The 24805-nt window shown below is 39.3% G+C and overlaps 1 protein-coding gene across 9 annotated transcripts in view; it reads left to right on the top strand.

Moving 5' to 3' along the window:
• Positions 1 to 24805, top strand: part of LOC126357309 (histone deacetylase 6) — a 318706-nt gene that overhangs the window by 28810 nt on the left and 265091 nt on the right. For 6 of the 9 annotated variants that reach the window (XM_050007447.1, XM_050007446.1, XM_050007445.1 and 3 more), the window contains one exon: positions 21109 to 21210. The exons of the other annotated variants lie outside the window; for them this stretch is intronic. In XM_050007447.1, the coding sequence (XP_049863404.1) occupies positions 21109 to 21210 (102 nt within the window). The remainder of the gene's footprint in view (positions 1 to 21108; positions 21211 to 24805) is intronic. 9 annotated transcript variants of the gene reach the window in all.

The raw sequence follows: 24805 nt of genomic DNA, 5'->3' as shown, positions 1-24805 counted from the left end.
GATACTGATTTGTACTACAACTGTGCCATCTGATGTACTTATGTATCACTAAGAATGTTTACACCTGGATCTGCCAGTTTTAAAGTGGTGATGAGTGTGAGCACTTGTAATCAGTGCAGTATCATGTGTACATAGGTGTTATTTTAAAATTGAAGTGTCGACTTTTTGTATAGCTCATGATACCTGTTGCGCCACTTACTGTACAGAAAGAGAAGGTTGTATATTGATGTAAGCTTAGGTATGTTGTTATTCCATGTATTGTAAATCTTGGATATAATTGCGTGTGCTGTTACGGTAGTTGCTGTATCCTAGCATTTTTGGTCCCATTTCTTGTAGATCCGAAGATGGCAACAGAGAAGCTGAAACTAGTAACGTATACAGATAAATGATTTTATTGACCTTAGCAGTTGAAAATTTATTCAGTGTTCATCATACCTGTAGGTAAAATGACCAAGACAGGAATAAAATACATACCTATATGTTAGAATATTATTTTACAAAAAAAATGCAGTACATTGAATATCAACTACAGGGAGTGGGATAGACCCTTTTTTTTTAAAATAATTATCAAAGCATGGGCTATTATTACTGAAGAAAATAAAATTAATGAAAGATTTGCTCCTTTGTTGTTTTTTGTTTTGTAACAGTTTTTTTTTTCTTGAGTCCCCCCCCCCCCTTCCCGTTGACTCGCTGCTCTTTGACGGGTTCGTGCTTGGCTACCAAAGGGCCCCAGCCTTTGCAGCATCTTTTCCCTCCTGCGCTGTGCATGCCTATCCTCTTGCTATTCTTTTTCCCCTCCCTTGGGTAATATGTCTGGGGTGTTTTGGGAATGTTCCCAACTGTTCTTAGCTTACATACAAAGCCTTACCACTGTTTTCCATTCCTTTTTCCTTTCTTCATTCACCTTCACCTATCCTCCTCCACTTCGACGTTTGAGGCTCCTCTTTTTTCTTCTTCCTCCCTGTGTGCTCTTCAAGGCCGGCCCTGTTGTCTACTCATGACAGGTGACTGGGTTACGTATAATTCCCAGCCCCGGGCCAACAGGTAGGGTTCGAACGTACCCCTTGGTTCAGGTCAGGCCCAGGGAGGGGTGATAGCTTGAACTGCTACCTTCTCAAATTGACGATTCGTCCCTCTGTCAGGTGTGACCTGAGATGTCAACAATCACTTAAGGCGGGTGCGCCCCCCTAGTGAAGCGGGCCCCCAGTTCGAAGGAGCGTGCCATTTGGGATGCTGGCAATCATGGGATATTTCCTTGCAATAGCCAATCATCATCTTTGCAGTCCATGTGTACTAAATGTAAATAAAATGAAGTTCCTGATTTAAAGACACACCCAGCTGCACCACAGTTTCTCATAATTTCATGAGCTGTAGACAGTCAGCTCGTAGCAACAGTAAATCTGTTTATTATTCATAAAGGTGTTGATGCAATTGCAGGGCCTGTGAAATCCTGCTCTCATTTATGGAATGGCACTTTTCTTCTGGAGACTACTTCTGGTTCTTAAGCACAGCAAGTGCTTGCAGCTTCACTTCTCCTTGGCTATCCCGTTCGTGTCGAGGCCCATAGAACTCTTGAATTCTTCATGTGGTGTTATTTACACTGCTCGACGGTCTGAGCGAGGCTGAAATCTAATCTTACCTCTGTGATCAGGGTGTCATTGCCATCCATCGGGTGATGGAAACGGTAGATGCTTTCTTAGGGCCCACATGTGCTATTTTTCTCACCTTTGATAGAGGGATGCTTACATTCAAGATCAAAGCAGGCTATGAAGTTATCACAGTCTGACTATACATTGCGAACCTGATATGCTGCTACCAGTGTCATTGTTTCAACCACACTCTAATGTCTTGTCGACACCCAGACAAATGAGTAGCTTGTGGTAGGGGTGCGCATAAGGGTGATTGCCCACCTCCTTCTCTCTTCTGTATCAATTGCAATTGTGCCCAATCCGTCTCCTCTTGAGATTGTACTGTGATTTTGATGAACGGGCTGTCCAGGAGACCTGAGCAAAGGAAAAAGTCGCTCGCAAGTTATTGGCTAGTCGCAAGCCCTGCGTTCTACCATCTGACACTTACAGTACTGTTCTTGTGACATCTTGCTCCTTGAAGGACATAGCCACACAGACATGTGACCTCAAATTCAGCTCTGAGGTTGTGAAATTGTCCACTGTCATGGTAGCATTGCCATCCCCCCATCCAGCTGTGCAGCAAGCCACCAAAAGTCTCACAACTGGCAGGCCGGAATGGACAGAAGTTATATTCTTGTGAAGACTTCCTATGTCCCTCCAGCCAACCAACACTTGAGTCTTCCTCTGCTAACTGGGAAGGCTCGAAGAAGTCCAACAAAGGTAAACTGTCTTCCCCTTCGCCTACTCGAAGATCCTCTTCGACGATGTCGCCACTGTACCGCCGGTGCGTACCACCAACATTTTTTCTGTGTTGGACCCTGCAGGCCAACAACAGAAGAAAGCTGATGCTTGCGTTCACCTCATGGAGCAGGGTCCTCCTGCCTCTATGGCCTGTAGCAGAGAGTTTGCAGGCTGGCACTCGGCATCTGCCGAGGTGACACCCCTTCATTTTTTTTTTCATCATGACTCCCTTCCAATGGAACGTTCACAGCCTTTGATCCAAAAAAACAAACAAACAGAAAAGCAGATTTATGGCTTCTTTTAGAAACGCATTTCATACTTGTACTCCACATTCAGGAAACAAAATTGAGTCCTCCGACCGCTTTGAGCTTTCGTGTTTTTACCCAATCCGTTTTGACATTCTCCCCCCCTCCCCCCCAAGGTCAATATTCCATCTCATGGGGGAATCTAGCTTCTCATAGGGGATGACGTTCATAGTCAACCCATCTTCCTGACTACCTGTCTTCAAGCTGTTGCTGTTTGCCTTTTCCTTCCTCACTTGACCTTTTCCATTTGTACTATTTACATCCCTCTGTCATTCGATGTCACCAGGGCTGATTTCCTCCAGCTTATTGGGCAGCTGCCTCACCCATTTCTGTTGCTCGGTGACTGCAATCCACATTATCCCCTTTGGGGTTCTCCCAGAACATGTCAGAGTGGTGCCCTCTTGGCTGACCTACTTAATCAACTTAATCTCTTCTGCCTTAAGAGGAGTTAGAATGGACTTTTTTCAGATTTTTATCTCATTATAAAAATTTGCAATTTTCCGAATAAAATGATTGTATGTATATTACTTATAAACTCACATGGATGTATTTTATTTTATTTTTTAAATGTAATCTACACTGGTTGAAAATGTTAAAATTTTTCTGTACATTACTTCAAGATCTAATAAAATTGGTAATTTTTTATATAGAAGGCTGTGAATCGCTGTGTTATAAAGATTAAATTATGTGCTTGTATTGGTAACACTGTCAAAAACAGTTTCGTATCGTGTCATAGTATAAACATGCGTTGTATGTCGAAGTGCTAACGTTTTTTTGAGGGAAAGTGACAAGTAGATTAGTAAATCTCTCAAAAAGTAAAGTATGACACCAAAACTAAGTGTTTTTTGAAATGTGGGTTTCATAGTAATAGGTTTTCAAATAAAGGGAAACATTGTGATCAGCATGTGGCGTGTGAAGTTACAGACAATGAAATACAGGCAAACTCATCAGTATCTAGAGAAATACCAATTAGTGCTTCGAAGATTAAAATAAAACATTGTGATACACAGTTTTCTCAAAATGAAAGTGATGTAAATGGTAGGTATGGTTATATTCTGATAGATTTACACACTCTAACAAGGATGTTAAGTGAATGTGTGTGTTGTAAAATGTGTGGATGGCCAGTTAGTTTACATGAAGACAGTGAGGTTTCAAATGGACTATCCAGGAAACATCATTAATTGCACCAGTTGTAAATAAACTCAATCATTTTGGAATTCTGATAAGTGTAAAGATAGTTATTCTGTAGTAAATGTTTGGTGATTTTATGGATTAAGAGCTATTGGCAAAGGACACACTGCAGCAGAAACAATGTGTGCCATGATGAATATCCCACGCCCACCTTGTAAAATTGACAAGTATGCAGGATTTATTGGAGCTGCTGTGAAATCTGTTGCTTGCAAGTAAATGAAGGGTGCTGCAAACAAAGCTGTTAAAATAAATGATGGTATGACTCACAGTTCTAAGAATTCTGTTGCTACAGTGACCAATGTGGTTACTGGAAAGGTAATAAATTTTCAGATTTTTACCAAACATTGTTATAAGTGTAAATCAGAGAATGTGGCAGAAAATATGAAGAAACAAGTGGTGGAATGGAGGCCTCGGCAGCTATTGATATTTTTAGTCAATCTGTGAACAAAAGGGGAGTGTGTTACACTGAGTTCTTAGGTGGTGGAGACTCAAAAGCATATAACAGTGTTGTAGCGACTCAACCTTATGGCGAGAAGATTATCACAAAACTGTAATGTGTGGGTGATGTCCAGAAGACGATAGGCATCAGGTAGAGGAAGTTGAAACCAAGTTTGAGAGACAAGAAACTTTGATGGTAAAACCATAAGAGGCAGACTGACAGACAAAATGATTGATGGACTGCAGCAGTGTTATGGGATGGCCATTAGAAATAATACTGAGGATTTGTTGAAAATGAAGTAGGCAGTATGGGCTAACTTCTTCCACAGACTGTCAACGGATGAAAACCCAGTACACCACCTTTGCCCTCCTGAACCCGATTCATGGTGCAATTACCGCAATGCCCAGTACCCAAACAGTTCGTACAGCCATAAACATTCCATCCCAGCAGCTGTCATGGATATCATAAAACCTATTTACAGAGACCTGGCAAATCCTGAGTTACGGAAGAAGTGTCTGCATGGTCAAACACAAAATCCCAATGAGTCGTTTGATAATCTTATATGGGCTTGCTTACCAAAAAATGTTTTTGTTGGAATGAAGACACTAAAGTTGGAGGGGGGGGGGGGGGGAGAGATCAGTGATGCTGTTATTGCTTATAATGATGGCAACATTGGTAGGGTGAAAGTGCTACAGCATATGGGAATTAATCCCGGAGCAAACTGCATCAGAGAACTTGAATGGATCGACAAGGTTCGCATTGATAAAGCAGAGCATGCAGCATAGTTGGGCACTGAGGAGACCAGAAAGAAGAAAGGAAGAAAAAGCTTAGAAAAAGATCAAATCAAGACGATATACAGTATGGCACAGGGTGCTTCTGAGTAACTAAAAATAAAAAATAAAAAAAAATTAAGCATGTTTTAAGTGAGTTACAGTCTTTTGAAACTTTAGAAGCAGTTCCTGAAAATTTACATTTTCTGTTGCATTCTTCTCTAAACCTCAGAAACCATTTCGAGTAGAGTATTCAAATTTTAAGGGAGTAATAACGTATATATCTTGAGTCTACTGAACTACAAGAAGAACATAATGTTACGTATAATTAAAATTATGTAGGATAACGTACAAAAAAAGTACACAAAATTTTAACCATGTAATTAAAAAATTGTATTTCCGAAAGCACTGGCTGAAATGCAGTTATTGTTGTTCAGTAGATTCAGAACACATAGTTCAATATCCTGTGAAAGTTTCATGTCAATGGCTACAGTGGTTCCTGGAATACAGGGAAGCCAAGTCACTAAATTTAACATTGTCGGGATAGGGCGTTCCAACTCCCCTTAACAGAGGAGCACCCACGTTCCTTTCAGACTCCTTGTACACCTGTTACCATTTGGATTTATCCTTCTGCATTGCCCAGCTTGCCCATCGTCTTGAGTGGTCCATTCTTTTTGCCACATACTCGAGCGATCATTTCTCGTGTGCTATCCATTTGCTGACTCCTACCCCAACTGTGTGCACACCCAAGTAGCAGCTTACTAAGGTTTTCCTCCTCCCTACCAAGCTTTGACGAACAAGATTCCCCAAACGTTATCCTTACCGCTGCAGAGCGTTCCATTCCTTGCACTTCCTCTTTACCATTCCATACCCTGGTCCCTTGGTGGACTGAGGTGTGCCGTGGTGCAATCTGCGTTCTTTAGGATAGCAAAAACGCTAGCTGGATTTCATTCACTAGTTCTTTTAACAGTTCCATTCCCTCTTGTGTCATGTGGGCCAACCTCTAACGCCTCTGGTACCAAGATCAATTCCCCAATTTCCGGCCTGACAGTAGCAGACAATGTTATTGTGGACCCTATTGCTATCTCCAACTCCTTCGGCTGCCATTTTGAGGAAATTTCGAACTTTTCCCACTATCACCCTCCCTTCTTCCATCTGAAATGAGTGGAGCGGCTCGGGCGATACCCTTCGCTTTTCAGAATCATGAGTGCTTCAATGCCGCCTTTACTGTGAGGGGGCTAGATCATGCTCTTAGTTCATCCCGATGCTCTGCCCCAGGGTCAATTGCTGTCCACATTCAGATGTTGCAGCACTTTTTCCTTGCTGGCAAGCCCTTTCTGCTTAGTATGTACAACTGCATCTGGTCAGATGGCATGTTTCCCAGATGCAGGCGTTAAGCAACTGTAATATTGGTACCTAAGCCTGGTAAGGATAAACACCTTTGTGTGTACCACCCCGTTTCTCTCTCCAGGCGTGTTTTCCAGGTGACGGAACATATGATTCATGCCTGTCTGGTATTGTGGCAGGTCTCACAATTTGTTAACCACCACACAGTGTGGATACCAAGCACACCATTCTGCTGTTGACCATCTCGTCACTTTGTCCACCCATGTCTTGAATGGTTTTCTGTGGAAATCCCAGACTGTGGTTTGGGGAGAAAGCCTGCGACGCCTGCTGGAGGACTGGTATCCTCTGTACTCTTTTACAGGTGGGGCTTCTGGGCTGCCTGCCCTGTTTCCTTGAGGAATTTTTAAAACACCGAGTTTTCAAGGTATGTGTAGGTTCTGCCTTGTCGGACACCTTTAACCAGGAAAATGGTGTGCCTCAGGATTCTGTCCTGGATGTCCATTAACCCTATAATGGCCAGTCTCATGCAGAGCAGCTCCAGCTGCCTTTTTCTTGATGATTTTTCCATCTATTGCAGTTCTCCGCGGACCTGTCTCATTGAGTGGCGTCTTCAATGGTGTTTTGATCGTCTTTACTCATGGAGCATTGACAATGGCTGTAGTTTTTCCTCTGACAAAACCGTTTGTTTGAATTTTTGGCGGTGTAATTAGTTTCTCCCACCATCTTTACATTCTGCCCAGTTTTGGTCAGGTGAATACAGGGTTATAATACAAAGTCAAATAGAGGTAATGCAGGAGTAGGTTTAATAATAAATAAAAAATATGAGTACGGGTAAGCTACTACAAATAGTATAGTGAACGCATTATTGTGGCCAAGATAGACACGAAGCCCACGCCTACTACAGTAGTACAAGTTTATATGCCAACTAGCTCTGCAGATGACGAAGAAATGTATGACAAAATAAAAGAAATTATTGAGATAGTGAAGGGGGGCGAAAATTTAATAGTCATGGGTGACTGGAATTTAGTAGTAGGAAAAGGGAGAGAAGGAAACGTAGTAGGTGAATATGGACGGGGGCAAAGAAATGAAAGAGGAAGCCGCCTGGTAGAATTATGCACAGAGCATAACTTAATCATAGCTAACACTTGGTTCAAGAATCATAAAAGAAGGTTGTATACATGGAAGAAGCCTGGAGATACTGACAGATTTCAGATAGATTATATAATGGTAAGACAGAGATTTAGGAACCAGGTTTTAAATTGTAAGACATTTCCAGGGGCAGATGTAGACTCTGATCACAATCTATTGGTTATGAACTGTAGATTAAAACTGAAGAAACTGCAAAAATGTGGGAATTTAAGGAGATAGGACCTGGATAAACTGACTAAACCAGAGGTTGTACAGAGTTTCAGGGAGAGCGTAAGGGAACAATTGACAGGAATGGGGGAAAGAAATACAGTAGAAGAAGAATGGGTAGCTTTGAGAGATGAAGTAGTGAAGGCAGCAGAGGATCGAGTAGGTACAAAGACGAGGGCTGCTAGAAATCCTTGGGTAACAGAAGAAATGTTGAATTTAATTGATGAAAGGAGAAATTATAAAAATGCAGTAAATGAAGCAGGCAAAAAGGAATACAAACGTCTCAAAAATGAGATCGACAGGAAGTGCAAAATGGCTAAGCAGGGATGGCTAGAGGACAAATGTAAGGATGTAGAGGCTTATCTCACTAGGGGTAAGATAGATACTGCCTACAGGAAAATTAGAGAGACCTTTGGAGAAAAGAGAACCACTTGTATGAATATCAAGAGCTCAGATGGAAACCCAGTTCTAAGCAAAGAGGGGAAAGCAGAAAGGTGGAAGGAATATATAGAGGGTCCATACAAGGGCTATGTACTTGAGGACAATATTATGGAAATCGAAGAGCATGTAGATGAAGATGAAATGGGAGATACGATACTGCGTGAAGAGTTTGACAGAGCACTGAAAGACCTGAGTCGAAACAAGGCCCCCGGAGTAGACTACATTCCATTGGAACTACTGACGGCCTTGGGAGAGCCAGTCCTGACAAAAAAATCTACCATCTGGTGAGCAAGATGTATGAGACAGGCGAAATAGCCTCAGACTTCAAGAATTATATAATAATTCCAACCCCAAAGAAAGCAGGTGTTGACAGGCGTGAAAATTAGTGAACTGTCAGTTTAATAAGTCACGGCTGCAAAATACTAATGCGAATTCTTTACAGACAAATGGAAAAATTGGTAGAAGCCGACCTAGTGCAAGATCAGTTTGGATTCCGTAGAAATATTGGAACACGCGAGGCAATACTGACCCTACGACTTATCTTAGAAGCTAGATTAAGGAAAGGCAAACCTATGTTTCTAGGTTTTGTAGACTTAGAGAAAGCTTTTGCCAATGTAAATGGCAGGGGTAAAATACAGGGAGCGAAAGGCTATTTACAATTTGTACAGAAACCAGATGGCAGTCACAAGAGTCGAGGGGCATGAAAGGGAAGCTGTGGTTGGGAAAGGAGTGAGACAGGGTTGTAGCCTTTCCCCGATGCTATTCAATCTGTATATTGAGCAAGCAGTGAAGGAAACAAAAGAATAATTCATAGTAGGTATTAAAATCCATGGAGAAAAAATAAAAACTTTGAGGTTCACCATTGATATTGTAATTCTGACAGAGACAGCAAAGGACTTGGAAGAGCAGTTGAATGGAATCGGTAGTGTCTTGGAAGGAGGATATAAGATGAACATCAACAAAAGCAAAACGAGGATAATGGAATGTAGTTGAATTAAGTCAGGTGATGCTGAGGGAATTAGATTAGGAAATGAGTCACTTAAAGTAGTAAAGGAGTTTTGCTATTTGGGGAGCAGAATAACTGATGATGGTCGAAGTAGAGAGGATATAAAACGTAGACTGGCAATGGGAAGGGAAGTGTTACTGAAGAAGAGAAATTTGTTAACATCGAGTATAGAGTTAAGTGTCAGGAAGCCGTTTCTGAAAGTATTTGTATGGAGTGTTGCCATGTATGGAAGTGAAACATGTACGATAAATAGTTTAGACAAGAAGAGAATAGAAGCTTTCGATATGTGGTGCTACAGAAGAATGCTGAAGATTAGATGGGTAGATCACATAACTAATGAGGAGGTGTTGAATAGGTTTGGGGAGAAGAGAAGTTTGTGGCACAACTTGACTAGAAGAAGGGATCGGTTGGTAGGACATGTTCTGAGGCAACAAGGGATCACCAATTTAGTATTGGAGGGCAGCGTGGTGGGTAAAAATCGTAGAGGGAGACAGAGATGAATACACCAAGCAGATTCAGAAGGATGTAGGTTGCAGTAGGTACTGGGAGATGAAGAAGCTTGCACAGGATAGAGTAGCATGGAGAGGTGCATCAAACCAGTCTCAAGACTGAAGACCGCAACAACAGCTACTTTACATCCTGAGCCTGTTGCTCTTCCATTTGTTGAAACTACGAAATTCCTGGGGCTTCTGCTCAGTAGGAAACTCCCGCAGTTCTCACAAGTGTCTTACCCTTGCAGTTCGCTGTACGCATTTCCTCAGTGTCTTACATGACCTCAATGGTTCTTACTGGGGTGCAGATCGAACTGCCTTCTTCCATTTTGACCGGTCCAATGTCCGTTCAAAACTTGACTATGGGTGTTTTGTTTACCTATCTACATGTCCATTCCTTTTACAGCATCTCAACACTATCCACCATTGTGGCATCCGTTTGGCCTCTGGCGCCTTACACTAACCCAGCTGTGAATTTGTGTACAGAAGGTGCTGAAATACCTCCGTCCTACCTCTGTGACCTTCTCCTCAGCAGTTTGCTTGCCGTTTGGTTGCCGTGCATGGTGAACCATACTATGCCCCCTACTTTGATGACTCCTTTAGTCGCCAGTATGGGGCGCGTTCCTCTTCTCTGTTACCTCCTGGAGTTCGCTTTTGGCTCTTTGATCTGGTGATTAACTTCACACTCCCTGCAACTTTCCCGGTGGGTGTGAACCCTTCACCACCTTGGCTTTGTGTGGTGGCCCGTGTTCACCTTGGGCATAATTCACTGCCTAAGGACACTACTTGAGCCTCGCTGTATTGTCCTTGTTTTCAAGACTTTTGCATGGAACCTTGTGATAATACCTCTGTGTTCACTGATGGCTCTCGGACTGACTGTGGTGTCGGGTTTGCCTCCGTCATTGATGCCAACGTTTTTCATTTTCAGCCTTTGGCACACAGCTCAGAATTTACAGCAGAGCTCTTCACCCTGTATCAGGCTAGGGAGTACATCCGGCAACACAGGCTTTTCAGTTGCGTCATCTGCTCAGTCTCTCTCAGTGCCATTCAAAGCCTCTGTACGCTGTACGCTGTCCATACCTAGTGTAACGGATCCAGGAAAATTGTCACGTGCTCACGCTTGATGAGCCACAGTGATGTTCCTGGTCATGTCGATCTCAAAGGAAAGGGGCTGCTGCCAAGGCTGCAGTCCTTGTATCTCAGTCCACTAGTTCTTATATTCCTTTTGATGATCTCTGTTTTGCCATGTGTCAGGAGGTTGCGTCACTTTGACATCACCACTGATCCTCCCTTCATGGGAATAAGTTCCCGATTATTAAGCCTCTCCCAGCAACTTGGAGAACCTCCTCTTGGCCCTCCTGCTGTGAGGAGGTCATTTTAATTAGATTGCGTATTGGGCACTGCCTTTTTAGCCATGGTTCCCCCACCACTTTGTGCACATTGTGCCCAACTTTTAACTGTCCGCCATTTCCTGACAGAATATCCTTTATATATAATATTTTAAGACTGTGTATGTTCCCGTTTGGGTTTGCCGTCTGAGTTATTGGCTGTTTTAGTAAATGATAAGCGAGCTGTCAGTCACGTTTACTTCTTATAGCAATGTGGCGAAGAGAATTTAATTTTTAGTTCTGGGCCACTTTTTCTCTGTGGTGTATTTTATAGACCTTTCTCCATGTCCCTGTTTTTAGCTGTTTTGTCTTCCATCAGTTGGGATTAACGTATAGTCATTTTTAACTCCTGTCTTTGTCATCGTGTTTTACAGTTTTGAGATGGGCGCATATGCCCCTAGTTGTTTTTGTGTCCTAAAATAAAACAAACAAACTGAAGGATGCACAAAATGTATAGTAACATCATGTCCTGTTCAATGATTATCCCAAAGTACCACATATAAGCATCTCTACAAGGTGGGATCAAAATATCTTCCATCATACAGGATGCTAATTTATTCCTTAAATTGTATTTGAAGGTGGGCCCCATATCACTACTAATCTCCATTGCTTCCAAGTTCCCTAAATAATCTAATGGCTTAAAATTATGGAGACTTATAGTCCCTGGAAATGTTTGAAATTCTTCAGAGCATTCTGCAAGGTCAGGCTGTGCCTGACTAACCAACCTCGTAAGAAATAAAATAATGCTTAACTATGATGCCATTAACATTACCAAACTGCAACAAATCTGATCCAGGTAGTTTTTCAATTCCTGTGGATCTTCGTAAAATCCTCCTGTCGTGGTAATCTAATTGTCCCTTGTATGTCATCACACTTAGTTTTTAGTGCCCAAAGAATGACCATCCAGCTTTAATATTAAAATCAGTTTAGGTTTATAGAATTATTTTTTTGCCCTGCACAATCATCACTACCATGGTGGAATTTTTTAACATTTAATTAAATCAGTCACAGTTTCATGTCATCAGATGTAAAACTGTATGGTGTTCTTGGAAAAACCGAATTAACTTCAGCTTTTTTAAAAAAATACTGGTGGTTGAGACTGTTTCCTTCATAAGTTCTATCATATAAATTTTTAATTAGGTTAAAAGTATATTACTCAAGAGCCTTAATATTTCAATGGTTTATTTTAGGGTCTGAAAAGAAAAAATTAAAAACTGTTATTTGTTAAAAAAGACGACAAAAGCCCATTACTTTATTTTCCCAAGTGTTGGCTCATCCTTCGAACATTAGTTTGTAAAACAATTTTTAGGGATTATTCCATTCACCCTGTGTGATATTTGATGTAAAAAGTGATCTATATATTTTTTTATCAAAATAAAATACTAAAATGTGAGCATATATTTTTCCCTGTTATTTAAAGGCATGAGATCTTTTTCTTTTAAAATATCACATTGTTTGGATGGCAATTAGAGAGACGGTAATTTATTTTCAGTATGTTGGTAATGTTATTTTGTGCCATCACAATGTTAAAAAGATGAGATTTTCAAACTTTGAAGTGCCATAAAATGGAAACAGAGCTAAAGTACTAAAATTTGGTATGGGTTGTTATGTGCATAGGGAGAAAAAAATGAGCAAAGATTCATTCAGTTCTAAGATGGTGTACGAGATGACATGGATGGGTAGGTGCAGGATGACTTGCTAAAAAACTGTCTATATCCAGTTGTTTCAACTTTCCCGCACTTCTGCAATCCCACACTACTGCAATTTCTTCAACTTTAATCTGCATTTCATAACAATAACTTTAGGTCAGATTTCACATATACTGAAGAAAATAATATTCAATTTAAAATTGGGTATATAAGCCTCTATTTTACCATTATGTAATCCCTCCAACAAATTAGACCTTATAGACTGGTCTTCTTCGAATTTCTTCGTACCTATAGTATTTGAAGATCATTGCCTGGATATCAGTTTTCTAAAGCAGTATGAAAAAATCCTCAAAACATGAAAAAATTACCTTTAAAGCTGAGAGCTTAATATAAAGGTCTTGCTTAGTATAAAGGTCTCGTAATTATTAAGTCACTGGATCAAATCTGAGGACTAGAACAAATATTGTATAATAATTTTTCAGTAATACATTTAGTTTTAATTACTGCTCGTATAAGAAGATTGTTACAGACATGAGAAATGCTGTAATGTTAAATAAGAAAACAATATACTGTATGTCAATAATACAGTTCAGTATTTAGAAATAAAAATTTAAATAATTTTTTGTTTGGCATTTTTCCACCAAATTTTAAATTTATTGTGAAATCTGACATTTCTTATATTTCATATTTAGAATGAAAAGGTTTTCTCATTAAAAAATTGAGTCATTATTTGTTAATAAAGATAGAAAATGAATGAAAGTAAAAAAAGTGTTGTTACTTGTGGAATTTCAACTAGAGATGTTGCACTAAGTACTCAGATGCCGAGAAATGTCAGTGAGTTGCAAATGTTTAATACAGCACTCAGAAATCATCTAACCATCAAAACTAATTTTTTAGAATTGCACCGTACTACCTTAGGAACTTGATAGGTGAGCACTGAGCTTCAAATCTTGTAAGCACACAAACAGCCACCACAGTAGTATAAGTTTATATGCCTGCTAGCTCTGCAGGCAAAGAAGAGATTGAAAGAATGTATGACGAGATAAAAGAAATTACTGAGATACTTAAGGGAGAGGAAAATGTGATTGTGATTGAGAACTGGAATTCGATAGTAGAAAAAGAAAGGAAACGAAAAATAGTAAGAGAATATGAACTCGAGAAAAGAAATAAAAGAGGAACCCGCCCAGAGCTTGAAACATATGGTATTAGAGGTCTGTCCAACAAATGGATCAGTTCCTTCCTGACTAATTGTATGCAGACAGTGTGCATCAAGCACACAAATATTGAACTAAAAACTGTGTCCAAACACTTATCTGACAATAAGCAAATTAATTGTGGTGTACTCCAAGGATCAGTAGTGGGCCCCTAATGTACATAAATGATCTAAACTTAAATGTTGATGCACATAAAACAATCATATTTGCAGTTGACACCACATTTCTACTAAAAGGTGACAGCAGTGAACAGTTAACATTAGTCGTAAATGTAGTTAGGAAAGAACTTGGCAGATGGGCACAGAATAATCAGCTTGTAAAAAAAAAAAAAAAAAAAAAAAAAACATTACACCAAAATTCCACAATGCTTCGAACAAAAACATGTTTATCCCATCGGTCTCTTATCAATTTTGAACTAGTTCATAACAGTACTGAAACCAAATTCTTAGGACTTAGGCTGCAGAGCAATGTCAAATGGAATAAGTGTATTGAATATCTCAATGCAGAACTGAGCAAAACGTATTACCTTTTTTGCTCACTGAAATCATGCTGTAGTGAGAAAACAGTAACAAATGCACACCATGTGATTTACATGATCACTCTACCAGACAAAACAGAAACTTACATATAACACAAATCAGCACAGCTCTGTGCCAAAAAGGTACTTTTCTCATGAGAGTTAAGCTTTATAACAAACATCCTGTGTGTGTAAAAGCTATTACTGAAGTCAATAGCTTTGGAAAATGTCTGAAGTCGTATTTATGGCATTACCGCCATTACTCCATTGAAGAATATTTAAATTTATGAAGTATGTGTTATGTGAATACTTATGTATAAAGTATATGATTGAAACCTTAAATACGTATGCCTAGAAATGACTTTCAGCTGTATATTTATAACTTTACTTGTCCAATGTCATATGCATAAGCTGCTTTGTAGACAACAGGACCAGTAAATACAGCAGCAGCAGCAGCAACAAAAACAACAACAATAACATTTTAAACTAAGAGATGTGTGGGGGTAGATGTGTACTCTGACCATAATTTATTTGGTAATGAACTGGAGATACTGCAGAAAGCTAGGAAGTTATGGAGATTGGGCCTGGGTAAGTTGTAAGAACCAGAGGCTATGTATTTTAAAGGAAATATTAGACAACCATTGACTGCAGCAGGGAAAAGGAATACAGTAGAAGAAGAGTGAGTAACTTTGAGACATGAAATCGTGAAGGAAACAGTGGATCAAATAGGTAAAAACACGAGCCCTGGTATAAATCCTTGCACATAAAAGGAGATATTGAATTCATCCGATGAAAGGAAAAAATATAAAAATGCAGAATATAAAGCAGGCAAAAGAGAATGCAAACGTGTAAAAAATGAGCATGATAGAAAGTGCAAAATGGCTGAGCATGAATGGGTAGAGAGCAAATGCATGGTCACAAGAGCATGTATAACTATGGAAAATTAAGATATTGCCAATAGGAAAATTAAGAGACCTTTGGAGGTAAGAGATGTAGCTCTATGACTGTCAAGCACTCAAATCAAGGACCAGAACTAAGCAAAGAACAGAAATGTGGAAGGAAAATCTACACGGACAATAAAAGAGACCTGGACTTGAAGCAGTAATATCGGTAGGAGAAAAGAAGTCGATGAGATGGGAGATATTGCTATTGCAGTAATAATTTGATAGAGCACTGAAAGATCTGAATCAAAACAAAGCCTCTGTAATAGATGACACTCCTTCAGACTTATTGATATGGCTAGGAGAGCCAACCATTACAGAATTATTCCCATGGTGTGCAAGATGTTTGAGACTGGTGAAATAATCTAAGAATTCAAGAGTAATATAATAATTCCAATTCCAAAGAAAGCAGATGTTGACATGTGTGAATATTACTCAAACATCAGTTTACTGAGGCATGGTTGCAAAGTGCTTGCACAAATTATTTACAGAACAAGCCAGCTTTGGGAAAGATCAGTTTGGATTTTAGAGAAATGTAGGAATGTGCGATGTAATACTGATCTTACGATTATCCTAGAAGATCGGTTTAAAGAAAGGTGAACTTGGGTTGATACCATTTGTGAACTTTGAGAGTGTTTTTGAGAATGTTGACTGGAGGAATAAACTCCTTAAAATACTTGAAAATAGCAGGGATAAAGTATGGGGAATGAAAGGCTATTTACAACTTTGCAGAAACCAGACAGTAGCTACAATAGTTGACGGGCATGAAAGGGAAACAGTAGTTGAGAAGAAACTGAGACAGGGAGGTAGCCTATCCCCAACGTTGTTAAATATGTACATCAAGCAAGCAGTTATGAAAACCACTTCAACAGTTTGGAGAAGGAATCAAAGTCCAGGGAAAAGAAACAAAACTTTGATGCATGTTGCTGACATTGTAATTCTGCAGTTACAGAAAAGGACGTGGATGAATAATTGTTTATGGACAGTGTCTTGAAAGGAGGATATGAAGATATAAAATGAACATCAACAGAAGCAAAACAAGGGTATTGAAATTAGGTTCAATTAAGTCAGGTGAAGCTGAGGAAATTACAAGAAGTGGGACACTAAAAGGTTTGCTGTTTGAGAAATATAATTGTTGATGGATGAAATGGGGGTAATGTAAAATGTAGCTTGGCATTAGTAAGAAAAGTATTTATGAAAAACAGGCTTTTGTTAACATCTAATATTAATTTAAGTATTAGGAAGTGTTTTCTGAAGGTATTTGTCTAGAGTGTAGCATCATGTGGAAGTGAAACCTGGATGATGATAAGTTCAGACTAGAAGAGAATAGTTGTTGTGGTCTTCAGTCCAAAGACTGGTTTGATGCAGCTCTCCATACTACTCTATACTGTGCAAGCCTCTTTATCTCTGAGTAACTAATGCAATCTATGTCCTTTTGAATCTGTTTACTGTATCTCTTGGTCTCTCTCACTTTACTTTTACTCCCCACACTTCCCTCCAGTACTAAATCGGTGATCCCTTGATGCCTCAGAATGTGTCTTCTAGTCATGTTGTACCACTAATTTCTCTTCTACCCAGTTCTATTCAGTGCATCCTCATTAGTTATGTGATTAACCCATCTAATCTTCAGCATTCTTCTGTAGCACCACATTTCAAATGCTTCTGCTCTCTTCTTGTCTAAACTGTTTATCGTCATGTTTCACTTCCATACGTGGCTACACTCCATACAAATACTATCAGAAAGCACTTCCTACACTTAAATCTATACTCGGTGTTAACAAATTTCACTTCTTTGAAAACACTTTTCTTGCCATTTCCAATCTAAATTTTATATCTGCCCTACTTTGACCATCATCAATTATTTTGCTTCCCAAATAGCAAAACTCACCTACTACTTTAAGTGTCTCATTTCTTAATATAATTCCCTCAGCATCAGTTGATTTAATTGGACTACATTCCATTATCCTCAATTTTCTTTTGTTGATGTTCATCTTAGATCCTCCTTTCAAGACACTGTACATTTCCGTTCAGCTACTGTTCCAAGTCCTTTACTGTCTCTGACAGTGTTACATTGTCACTGGCAAACGTCAAAGTTTTTATTTCTTCTCCCTGGACTTTAATTCCTACTCCAAATTTTACTGTAGAAGTATCTTGAAATGTGGTGTTACAGAAGAATGCTGAAGATCAGATGGGTAGAACACGCAACTAATGAAGTGGTACTGAATAGGATTGGAAAGGAGGTCTTTATGACACAACTTGACTAAAAGAATGAATTGGTTGGTACGACACATTCTGAGACATCAAGGAATTGTCAGTTTACTATTGGAGGAAAGTATGTGTGGGGCGAGGGGGTAAAATTTGTAGGAGGAGACCAAGAAATGGATAGAATAAGCATGTTCAAATGGATGTCGGTTGCAGTAGTTACTCAGAGATAAAGAGGCTTGCACAGGGTAGACTAAAGTTATGAGATGCATCTTTGGACTGAAGACCACAATAACAACAAAAACTAAAATAATGGTTATATGTAAATTGCTAAAAAGAGACTTTTGTATTGGAAACATTTTTAGTACTGTTTTGAGCACAGGACAGCTTAGACCGTGCAGGTTTTATCGCTTCATGGCAAAAGGAGTTGTCAGCACAGGAAGTTGCTCACCGAACTGGCATACACCACTGTGACCTTCATTTAAATGAACCTGCTATCATGTGACAGAAAATGTTGAGGATCTATCGTGTAGTGTTCACCTGTGGCCAACTGTAGCTGACAACTACCTACAAATTATGGCTCTTCATTACCACAAGGAGAATACAAAAGAGCTGATTCCTGCAGTTTTGAATGCAGCTGGGATGACTTGCAATTCAGGCAGCACTCATCCCTCTATGTATGATTAGTTTGGTATCAAGGCAACCACTATAAACAGTGCTACAATCCACCCACCTCCTTTCCTACACAATGATGCACAAGGAAAGTGAGCAAGAGAAAATCTGAAATAGAACTGCAGTCATTAGCACCAGATTCTTGTCAGCAATTGGTGCAATGTATTTCGGATGCTTGATGTGTAACTGTCATAAAAAAGTTTAGAGGCGGCCAGGCACCAATGCACATCTCAGGCATGCACTCCCACACATTCCTTGGGCAGGTGAATTAGTTGGACATGTTTCACCGCTTTCAAGGGGAATTTAAGGCCTGTGCAATATCCGTGTCGGCTCTTCCAACCTATTGTCCAGCCCATCAGTTAACATTTCCATCCTATACGTTGTAATATACTTGAACCCGCCCCTATAGCCACCTGCCCCCCTCCCCCTTTTGGCAGCTTGTTTATGTGGTCCTCAAGACACCATTGCTATAGCCATCCCACTTCTTGGTGTTGGTCCTCTTGAGATGATCTGGTATGTGGAAAGGTGATGACACACTGCAAGTATTAACTGGTGCCAAACATTCACAATCTATTCCTTATCAACAGATACTGCAGTCATTTCTATTTGTTTGCTTCCTGTATTTTGGAGGAGGGTTTTCATAATATGAGTTGTGTGTGCTCATCCATCACAGACTTAAAAGAGGAACCCATCACTGAAGTGTTGACTGTACAGTTGGAATAGGTTGAAGGACTTTGCTTAGCTGTCAAATTACTGTTAATAAAAATTGCAATGAGAAGTTCTTTTGCTTTTCCCTCAGGGGTATCTAAAAGTCGTAAATTGTAGGTAGTGTTCATCAGCTGGTATTGTTGGCCAACCACTACGAGGCAGATCCTCATGTTCTATGTTGCACAATAGTGGATTCATTTGAGTGAAGCCACTGCATTGTATGCCATAAAATGACAATACCTGCATGTTCTGAGCTTAGCTTGAAATGACCCGTTGAGGCATGTTGGCCTACTGTGTAGTGCACACACGCTAGATTGTTCATTCACGATTGGAGACACAGTATGCTTAGCTAAACTCCACCGAGAAAGCACATTTCCTTTTCCTTTATTACACAGGTGGTCGGGCATAGCTGTTTCATGTGCTCAAAAGATTATTGAGAAAGAGGATTCCCATAAAGGAAAAATGCTGTTTTTGAGCTGTTTCTATTACATTTAATCTGTTAACTTCTTTGATTAGTTTATCTGCACTGGATGCAAGCTTTACTGTGTCATTTACAAAAGGAATGTGATTTAGATATGTTGGATTAACTGTTTTCCTTCTTAATTTTCTCAGTTTAAACATCTGAAAACCCTGTCAGTGGCTGCTATGAATAATACTTTTTGGGATGGGAGATAAATTACTTTGAACATTATTTGGGCAATGACATAGATATGAAAGTTTATTGTTTCAGGTGACCCATTGAGGCATATTGGCATACTATGTAGTGCACACAAGCTAGATTGTTCATTCACGATTGGATGTCCTCAGTGCTATCTGTGCTACAGCCAATGTGTGAACAGTCCTGGATGTGATGGGACATTGTTTCTTGAAAATCCTCATTTGTTTTTTTTTTGTTGTTGTTGTGAAACGATTAGGAAACTGTTTTTAGCATAACAATCTCTAATTGCTGTTCTTCCTGCAGTTTTGTTTTTCATGAATCATGTGGCAACAGTTCCACTTGCAGCAAAACAAATACGTACTGCTCAGATACTTGAACTCTTATTCATTTCTTTTTCATTGTGTTAATATTATTGAGCAAAAGCCACTATGTGTGGCTGCTAGTTTGACTTGTCAGTAATGTGGCAACCATGTTCCCTAAAAATTATAATGTTGAATATTGTTTTAGAACTCCTGGAATTAGTCATTAGGCTTTTATTGACAGACATCCAAAGAAGGATCTTGTTTGTGTGTTAGTAGTGTGTCTGCTGACTATAAACTACAATATTAAAATACTTGGGTGGAGTCTTAGTCGTCTGCTGATGCAATTCCAAAGATGAGCTGAATGTGTTTGTAGTTGCAGTGATTGTTATTTTCAATTGTTCACTGGACACATTCATTTTCTCAAATTGGCCAGACTTTATTCTTCAGATGAACTTTTTTTTGTTGAGTTTTTTAATGTACAGGAAGACTGTGGATGGGGGAAAAAAAGAAACTTGTAAATGAAAGCAAATGTGGTAAAATGATTTTAATTGAATGGAATTTAAAATAAAAAAATCTTGGAATTGCTTCGTCATTGGAAATGTAAACATGGACCAGAACCCAGTTCCCATCAAGTATTCACTGAGCCCATATGGCATTTGGAAAGTGTACTTTGCCTCTTGTTACAAAAAAAGAAATCTTTATGGACGAAGTCATGGCAGGACACTATAGGAAACAGTAGAGAAGGATAGGAAGGCTATTTTTGTGTTTAAATTTGTGTGACAAGTGGTCTTTGCCTTGCATAATTAGAATGAGTATGTTGTGATTATGTATACAAATCGTCTCTTCCTAGTAGAAACTAGGTTCTTGTTTACAAAACTTGTAATAATTAAAGCAACTATATACTGGAGAGGCATACTTCTAATATTTAATACATGAACGGTAATGACAGTACTTCATGCCTTACATGAGATTACATTTTCCATTCTTGATTCGTGCACTTACCAAGATTATTTAGATGATGTATTGCTCATTTCCACCCCAAATGTTTGTCAGATGTGTGCAGAAATGCTCCATCACTAGTGAGTACAATGTTGACATCCCATTACAAACAGTAATTGGTCATTTATTCAATTTTTTTAAAGGTGAAACCTTCACAGGCTATAGTGGCAGCCAAAAGGAATGCTAAGTTGAAGCAGACATCTAAAAAACAAGCAGAAATCATTATAAAGGATATTTATGAGAGTGTAAGTATTCCATGGAAGAAAGTTAACATGGAGTTTGTCATCTTTTTGTATGCCTCATTGCACTTGCACTTTAGAAACAGTTCATAAGGCATGTGTTCCTGGATCCTATGACGTCCCATGTAATAGAACTTTTTTGTTTATAATTGATTCATTGTTTTTACTCATATTCCAGCAGTAAGGGTTATGCCTCACTCTTGTTTGTGTGTACACCATTTTGTTTATGGTTCACAGATTGCTAGTTGTCCTCTTGTCAGCAGGATTGAAGCCTATTTCTATTTTGCCGTTGCAGAAGACTGACATTTAAAATTCAAATTATGCTATTACACATAGCTATGGTGTTTGCATGACAGTGGACTCGTTACTGATACAGAATGAAATTTCTTTTTACCCTTCAATTACTGATGCTGCTGTTACATAGCAGTGCTCTTCATTTTTTATATTATAATGCTTGATTTCTAAAAGTAGAAAGAAAGGTGTTCCACTATTCCGTCTTCCTTTTCGATTCCTTTCTACATTCTCAGGAAAGTAGAAGGCGTACTTATTACTGTTTACAAAAGTTGGTATTCGTGCAAATTACTGTAATGAGTAATGACATATTGACGTACTTAAAGAAATAATTGAGTATTAAAAGATTTTAATGTTCTTATGTCGTCACATAGTGATGGAAATCAAATATCTGTAAATATTTATGAGATTGGGGATAGATTACTACTCACCATATAGATACGTTGAGTATCACACAGACATATAAAGAAAATGGAGGCTCAGTTTTGGAATATTTGGGGGGGGGGGGAGGGAGGGAGGGAGGGAGGGAGAGAGAGAGAGAGAGAGAGAGAGAGAGAGAGAGAGAGAGAGAGAGAGAGTGTTTGTGTGTTTTGTGAAGGGGGTTGGGGGTGGAAGGGTGACTTTTAGCTGTCTTACGAGGAATTCTGTCATTACATTTTTTTGTGTGTGTCTCTGATTTTCAGCATCACCTCTGATCACTGAGTAGTAATCAACCTTTATACAGTAATTATATTTTCCTCTGGACTCCTATGTGTATATCTGGTAGCCTAGGTCCCAGCTGTTCTCACTTTTTATGCAATGCTCAAGAGTCCGACTAGAACTTATGCCAAGTTGTGGCTCCACCAGTATTTGGAGAGAGATGCATTTTCAGAACTGAAAAGACTCAAAAAGTCTCAGCTTTTGGCAAGCCATTGCTCCTGAGCTGAAAGAGTTGGGATTCAGTAGCTTGCCGTCCTGACAAACTTTTGCGTTTAAGTAAGAAATAGCATAAGTGAAGATGAGCAACGCTCATGGCAAAGTCTCTCTTCAAATTAGCAGAAAAATCATTGTGATGAACTTTCCTCATGTTTTAGCAAGAAATAGGTGATGAATAAAAGGCACCGGAAATTGAAACATTTGTCGGTACATTGTCTGCCTGCCTGTCTGAAAATTACAGAATTGTAAAGTGTCCTACAAATTTATCACTAAGTTATCAGCCTCTAAAGTTACCAGAAATATTAAATGTACTAAATTTTGCCTATTTTGAACACTGTGTACCGTAAAATTGGCTCCTCTAATTTTATAATCATTTACACCATTGGAAAAAGCACATGTAAGTCTATTTGAAAGGCTTGTTTTCATTTTTATGTCATTTCAGCAAAGATGGAAAATTGTCTCAAATTTATGATTTTTCATTGTATGAGGGCTATTCATATGTTAACTTCGCATTGACTATTAAAAATAAACAAATGCTCCTAACTGCATGGTGATTGTGTGGCTGAAAAGGAGACTTTGTAGGTAACTTTGCACCAGTCACATGGGTATTTTGTTCATCGGTGTGTGAGAAGCAAGCAGTTGAAATGTACAGTGTTAATGCACCCCGAGACAGTTGTGAGATTCATACTCGAGTGTGTGATGTATATGGAATATTGTTATGCGTGATGGTGTGTAAAGTGGTAGTGGCACAGAAAATTTGAACCTGGTCCCACGAATGGGCACAATACAATGGTCCAGGAAGACATTCAGATGTGACTGATGAATTTGTGCTGCATGCGGACGAAATTGTGCGAGGCATCACTTCTGAATTTTAAGATGATGTGTTTGAGGTTTCAAGGAGAATCTGCTTCAACAATGTGATGGAGAGGTTAGGATTCCATAAATTTTGGGTATGGTTGGTGCCAAACTTTCTTGAAGTTTCTTCAGCACTACCATGAAGAGGGGGTATTGTCTGAACAGAATAATTATTGAGGATAAGACAGCTCTGAAATTAGGGAAAAGTCCAAACAGTGGATAGACACTCATTCTCCCAATAAGCCCAAAAATTCAAGGAAGCATGTGTGAAGTGCAAGACAATAGCTGAACTATGGAAAATCCAGGATGGAACAATAACAACATTATGACAAGGATAGATTGCTACTCACCATATAGCGAAGAAATCGAGTCACAGATAAGTACAACAAAAGGACTATTAACAAGTAAGCTTTTGGTCAAAAGACCTTCCTTTAGAATTAGATAAAGTACACACACACACACACACACACACACACACACACACACACACACACACACGACTATCTTTAACTAGTTAAGTCTTATTGTTGTGTCCATCTGCAACTCATCATCTCCATTATATGGTGAGTAGCAATCGTTCCTTTTCATAATGTTGTCAGGAAGTTAGTTACAGTTTATTTGGAATGGCAAATAAATTTTGACAACATATGTCATGAGACTAATGCGTGAGAACACTGTGACATCAGAGATTTTCTGTGAGTATCTCTGGAGGACAGTTAGAAATAAATGTTACCGGGTGACTACCTATTGGACCTTTCTCCTTCTCGTCAGTTTGCAACCATGCACAGCATGTTGAACTAAGGAAAAAATCAAGCTTTTTGGATGGGAGATAATCAATATCTTTCCTATTGTCCAGGGTTGGCATCAAGCAACTTTCATCTCTTCCTCACAATGAAGGCCTGACTGGCTACTCAGCACTTCACAAATGAAGATGAACTCAAGGATTCTGTCAATAAATGGTGAAGTACCAGCCGGAAACCACTTTGGCGAAGGTGTAAAAAAAAGCTCATGATGCAATAAAAAAGATGTTTCATTATCAATGGTGACTTTGTGAAAAATTAGTGTCATCATGTAAGCAAAGATCGTACGTGGTGTGTCTAAAAAGTTCAGTGAATGGTGTCATATCTAAATGGCAACATAGCACGCTTGTACAGGCATCAGAGACTTCAGGAGAATCGATACACAGCATATGACTGGCTACGTAAACAGACTGCAACGAGTTGAACATAGTCAGTGTGAGAGGAAATGCCACAGCACAGTTGAGCAATGTGTAAACATCAAGTTGTGCTACAAATAGGGGAAGACTGCAATGGAGACACACAGAATGTTCGTGCAGATGTATGGGAGGGAAGCTGTGAGCAGAAAATGTGTTTGTGAATTGTTTAAATGACTCTGTAAAAGGAAGGAAACAACTGACCACATTTAGGTCAGCCATTGAAAAGCAGAACCCCAGAAAAGATCAAGACAGTGTGACAAATGCTGGCACAAGATCGGCAATGAACTCGGATTGATTGCGGAGGAATTGGGCATTAGGAAGTAC

This window comes from Schistocerca gregaria, chromosome 1 (genome assembly GCF_023897955.1).
Source record: "Schistocerca gregaria isolate iqSchGreg1 chromosome 1, iqSchGreg1.2, whole genome shotgun sequence".
Taxonomy (NCBI): Eukaryota; Metazoa; Arthropoda; class Insecta; order Orthoptera; family Acrididae; genus Schistocerca; species Schistocerca gregaria.
The sequence above is the reverse complement of the archived record's forward strand: the minus strand, read 5'-3'. Positions and strand labels throughout refer to the sequence as shown.